This window comes from Cebus imitator, unplaced genomic scaffold, assembly GCF_001604975.1.
Source record: "Cebus imitator isolate Cc_AM_T3 unplaced genomic scaffold, Cebus_imitator-1.0 Scaffold589, whole genome shotgun sequence".
Lineage (NCBI taxonomy): Eukaryota > Metazoa > Chordata > Mammalia > Primates > Cebidae > Cebus > Cebus imitator.
The window spans coordinates 406,837-411,747 of NW_016107904.1; the positions used below are offsets into that span (position 1 = coordinate 406,837).

The following is a 4,911-nucleotide window of genomic DNA, read 5'->3' on the forward strand; positions in this document are numbered from 1 at the left end:
CCAGGCTGGAGTGCAGTGGCACAGTCTCAGCTCACTGTGGCCTCCACCTCCCAGGTTCAAGTGATTCTCCTGCCTCAGCCTCCCAAGTAGCTGGGATTACAGGTGCGGGGTACCACACCCAGTTAATTTTTGCATTTTTAATAGAGACGAGGTTTTCCCATATTGCCTAGGCTGATCTCGAAGTCCTGACTTCAAGTGATCTGCTCACCCTAGCCTCCCAAAGTGCTGGGATTACAGGCGTGAAACACTCCATCTGGCCTGATCTTTTTTTTTTGACATCTAGCGTTCTTTTTTCTTAACATCTGATCTTTTAATAATAGTTAATACAGTAGATGGCCATAGTTCATAGTTAAGTGTTTGGGAGCAGTTTAATTAGTAGTTAGTTTAAAAAAAGTATTCACCTCTAGTGTCCAGAATGAGGTTTCCACATTCCTTTTTTTTTTCTTTTTGAGACAGAGTCTTGCTCTGTTGCCCAGGTTGGAGTAGAGTGCAGTGGCACGATCTCGGCTCACTGCAACTTCTGCCTTTCAGGTTCAAGTGATTGTCCTGCCTCAGTCTCCTGAGTAGCTGGGATTACAGGTGTGCGCCACCATGCCTGGTTAATTTTTTTGTATTTTTAGTAGAGATGGGGTTTCACCATGTTGGCCAGGCTGGTCTTGAACTTCTGACCTTAAGTGATCTACCCACCTTGGTCTCTCAAAGTGCTGAGATTATAGGTGTGAGCTGGTGTGCCTGGCCCCATTTTCTAATAAAAGGAAACTGAGGTCTGTGAAGTAATGGCTGATTCAGGGAAGGAAATATCTGGAACATCTTATTATACCAGAGAGCAAGGACAGTAGTAAAATCTACTGAAGATATGTTAAAAGGACTCAGTAATTCCACTTGGACTCAGTAATCAACTTGAAGAGTCTTCTACTGACCAAAGATGGGACACTGTGAGAGTAAGAATACGTGTAACAGATTGAAACAAATCAGATCCATGAGTTAATAATGATATTGTCAGCAATGACACCGCATTGGTCACTTGTGAAGGGAGCCAGGGAACCAACTCATTATTTTGAAAACTGGTAAAGGGATTTAANCAGCCTGGAGTGCAGTGGCACAATCTCGGCTCACTGCAACTTCCGCCTCCCAGGTTCAAGCGATTCTCCTGCCTCAGCCTCCCAAGTAGCTGAGACTACAGGCTCGCGCCACCACATCCAGCTAATTTTTGTATTTTTAGTAGAGATGGGGTTTCACCATGTTGGTCAGTCTGGTCTTGATCGCCTGATCTTGTGATCCACCCACCTCGGGCTCCCAAAGTGCTTGGATTACAGGCGTGAGCCATTGCACCCGGCCAAAATTTTCATCTTTTATTGCGCCTCTTGAATGTAAATATTTTTGAGTTCTGTAGTGTCCAAGATAAGTCCTTTTAGCATTTTGACACTGGGTATTTTAGTTCTAATCGAAAGAGGAAAAGGTACCTTTTTGGCTTTTTTTACCTTTGTATTCCGTAAGGGTTCTTGATGATTAAGTACAAGAGCATGTATTGTATATGTAATACTGGTCAGTTTGTGAAAAGTTTTTGTCTTAAGGATTTTTTTTAAATATCTACTTAGCCAGTGGAAAAGAACTATGCTTTTGAGATACCTGATGTTCCAGAAAAATCTGAGTACTTGGAAGTTAAATACTCGGTAAGTCAAACACAATTACTGGGTTTTGCTTGAGAATGACATTTTTCTGTTTTTGAACTTTCAACTGACTTTCAGTTAGGAGTATTGGCAGGGATCCTCAAGCCCACACTTCACTGAAGTGGATTTATAGTAATGAATAATTGAAATGGATAAAATTAATTTAAGTATATAGACTACAGGTTACACTACCCTTCTCTGCTTTCGAGTATACATCTTTAAATAAATAAGTTGAAACAGCACAACTGTTTGTCAAGTGGAATGAATGCCACATGATGGAGTTGGACATCATTAGTCTGTTGAAGTGTCCCTTTTGAGCAGTGGAAAGGTGAGAGAGGAGTGTCAGTAGCATTGCTATAGCACTACTCTTGCTCCTGTGACAGGCAGGGTCATTGCTATGGGATATTAATTAACTAGACCTTAACCTCTTCTTACCTCTGTTCTAGTGTTTTGTTCCTACAATATTGGAAAAGGAAAACTTTTAAGAAATATTTCTGACAGTGGTGATGAAAAGTATTTTCAATGAGTTCCACTCTATTGCTTTCATTCTTCTAATGGAGTGGTACTTATTTGGTTATTCTTTATCAGTAAAGCATGTACAGCTCTGGACAGAAATTCTCTTTTGGGGGAGCTTCTTGGCCTATTTTTCTTCTAATGGGTGCCATCAAGATGCATTATTTTGTCATTGTGAATTGGTTTTGTTTCCTACTGTGAATTGTTTTGGATTTCATTTGTGGCAAATTACATTTCATATATATCAAAGGGTTTCTTCTGTGCTTCATAGAGAGGCTTTTGTTTATTTCAAATATAGACTTTGGAAAATGCAAAGTAATAGTTTTAAACAAAAGGATTTTTTTTTTTTTTTTTTTCCTTTTTTCAGGCTGAAATGCCACAGCTTCCTCAAGATTTGAAAGGAGAAACTTTTTCTCATGTATTTGGGACCAATACATCCAGCCTGGAACTGTTCTTGATGAACAGAAAGATCAAAGGACCTTGCTGGCTTGAAGTAAAAAGTCCACGTAAGGAAAAATATATGCTCAGAATGCTGAATAGATTGCTGATAGATGTGGTTTTTAAAAGGGAAGTTAGGAAATTGATATATTTATTTTAATGTATCCACTTCCTTTTCTGTTTGTTTCTTCAAAGTTTTCCTTGAGTGAGTATAGGGAGTATATTTGGAATCACCTTATCTCTATAATGCCTGGCAGTTTAGTCTGAGGGAGGCCTTAGTTTGGGGTGCATCCCTCATTATGCTGTTATTCACATGTACTTCTGACCTGGCTGATGTGGCCCAGCTGTTCTCCATAGTGAACTGCTGATCTTTGAAGTAGAGGAGAATCGGTATTCAATATGGATAGTGCCTGTTTGGCCTGTTACCTGATGTTTTTCAGTAATTGCTTCTATGGTAGTCTGCTTTGTCTTTGTGAAGCTCTTAAAAATGTTTCATGATTCCTCCAAGGCAGTGTTTCAGTTTTTTTAAAGTCTATTTTGGGTCCTGAATTCTTTGGAGAATCTGATGACTGCTATGGACCTCTTTCCCAGGAAAATGAACATATGTACGCACACATGAGGATTTGCATACAACCCAATAATGTGGCTTATTTTTAGTTAGATGTTATAATATGTCATTCTTATTAGAAGGCAGGATTGAAGAATATCCCAGTTAATGACAGATGCCTTAATTATAGTAGTTTTTCTTTTTCAGTAAATAGCTATTGATCTGTTGTATCTATTCTGTTTCAGAGCTCTTGAATCAGCCAATCAGTTGGTGTAAAGTTGAGGCAATGGCTTTGAAACCAGACCTGGTGAATGTAATTAAGGATGTCAGTCCTCCTCCACTTGTCGTGATGGCTTTCAGCATGAAGACAATGCAGAATGCAAAGAACCATCAAAATGAGGTTAAAAAAATAGGACAGATTTTGTACCCATGCCTTAGATGCGATACTTGACTGAACTTGCACAGCTTTGCTTTAAGAGAAAGTTGTTCTTTTTGGAGGGGAAAGAGTAATAATTTGCTACTAAACTCTTATTATAGAGAATGAATTGAATTTGTCTAGTGTTGGAGTTTTTTCTTAAAGACTTAAATTGCTGAACTTATTTTTTGTCAAATTTTTTATGTAGGAGAACTTCAAATAGATACAGAGTAATAAAATGGAATCCATATACCAATCACTCATATTCAGCATTTAGTAAGATTTTGTCACACTTGTTTATTTCTCTCCCTTTTTTCCCTCTTGAAGTATTTTAAAGCTGGTCTCAGACATTGTGTCATTTTACCTCTGAACCTTGGTATGCTTCTTTCAAAACGTGCATACTTTCTTATATAATACCGTTAGCACACCCACTAACATTAACAGTGGTGATTCCTTGGTATAATCTAAAATACCGAGTCCATACTTACATGACCCTGTTTCTTAAGATGTCTTTTAACGCTCAGTTTGTTTGAATCAGGATTCACACAAGATTCACAGATGCTATTTAATCTCTGCACCTCTTCAACCTCTTTTAAATAGGAAGAACTCACTCCCACTCTTCAGTTTTTTAAATGACATTGAATAATTAAAGAAATATTGTTGTTCGTCTCATAGAATATCCTGTTTTCTCCATTCATTTGCTTTGTTGTGGTGTCATTGGACCTTTCCTCTATACCAAGGGTTGGCAGCCAATGAATGGTCTGTGAGCCAAATCCAGCCTGCTACCTATTTTTGTAAATCAAGTTTCATTGGAAGACAGCATGTATACAGCTGCTTTTGCACTATGACAGGAGAGTTGAGTAGTAACAGAGACCATATGGCCTGCAAAACCTAAAATATTTACTATCTGGCCCTTGAAAGAAAAAATATGCTGACTCTGCCTTATCCTTCATATTTCTGTATACTGTAAGTTAGCTCTAAATGATCAAATTAGATTCAGGTTCAGCTTTTAGCCCAAATGCTTTATAGATGATGCAGTGTACTTCATATTGTATCGTATCAAAAGACACAATGTCTGGTTAAGCTGCTATTAGTTGACAAAGGCTGGGATCACGGGGAAAAAAACCCTACTATTAATGAGTCTGTTTGGTTAGCGGTTGAATTAATGATAAACTATTGTAATTCTCCATCAGCTTTTCATCTAATGTAAGGTTTTTTCACCTTGACACCCCACGTATTTTGGGCCAGGTAATTCTTTTGTGGGGCACTGTCTTCGGCATTGTAAGATGTTTAACAGCATCCCTGGCCTTACCTTCTAAGTGCCAGTA

The 4,911-nt window shown here is 38.4% G+C and overlaps 1 protein-coding gene across 1 annotated transcript in view; it reads left to right on the top strand.

Moving 5' to 3' along the window:
• The window catches only part of LOC119469179 (DNA polymerase alpha catalytic subunit-like), a 29,348-nt gene extending 25,095 nt beyond the window's left edge, over positions 1-4,253 (top strand). The window contains exons 11-13 of the mRNA XM_037734219.1: positions 1,599-1,673; positions 2,551-2,689; positions 3,414-4,253. Coding sequence (XP_037590147.1) covers positions 1,599-1,673; positions 2,551-2,689; positions 3,414-3,619 — 420 coding nt within the window. The 3' untranslated portion in view covers positions 3,620-4,253. The remainder of the gene's footprint in view (positions 1-1,598; positions 1,674-2,550; positions 2,690-3,413) is intronic.
• The last annotated feature ends 658 nt before the right edge of the window (positions 4,254-4,911 follow it).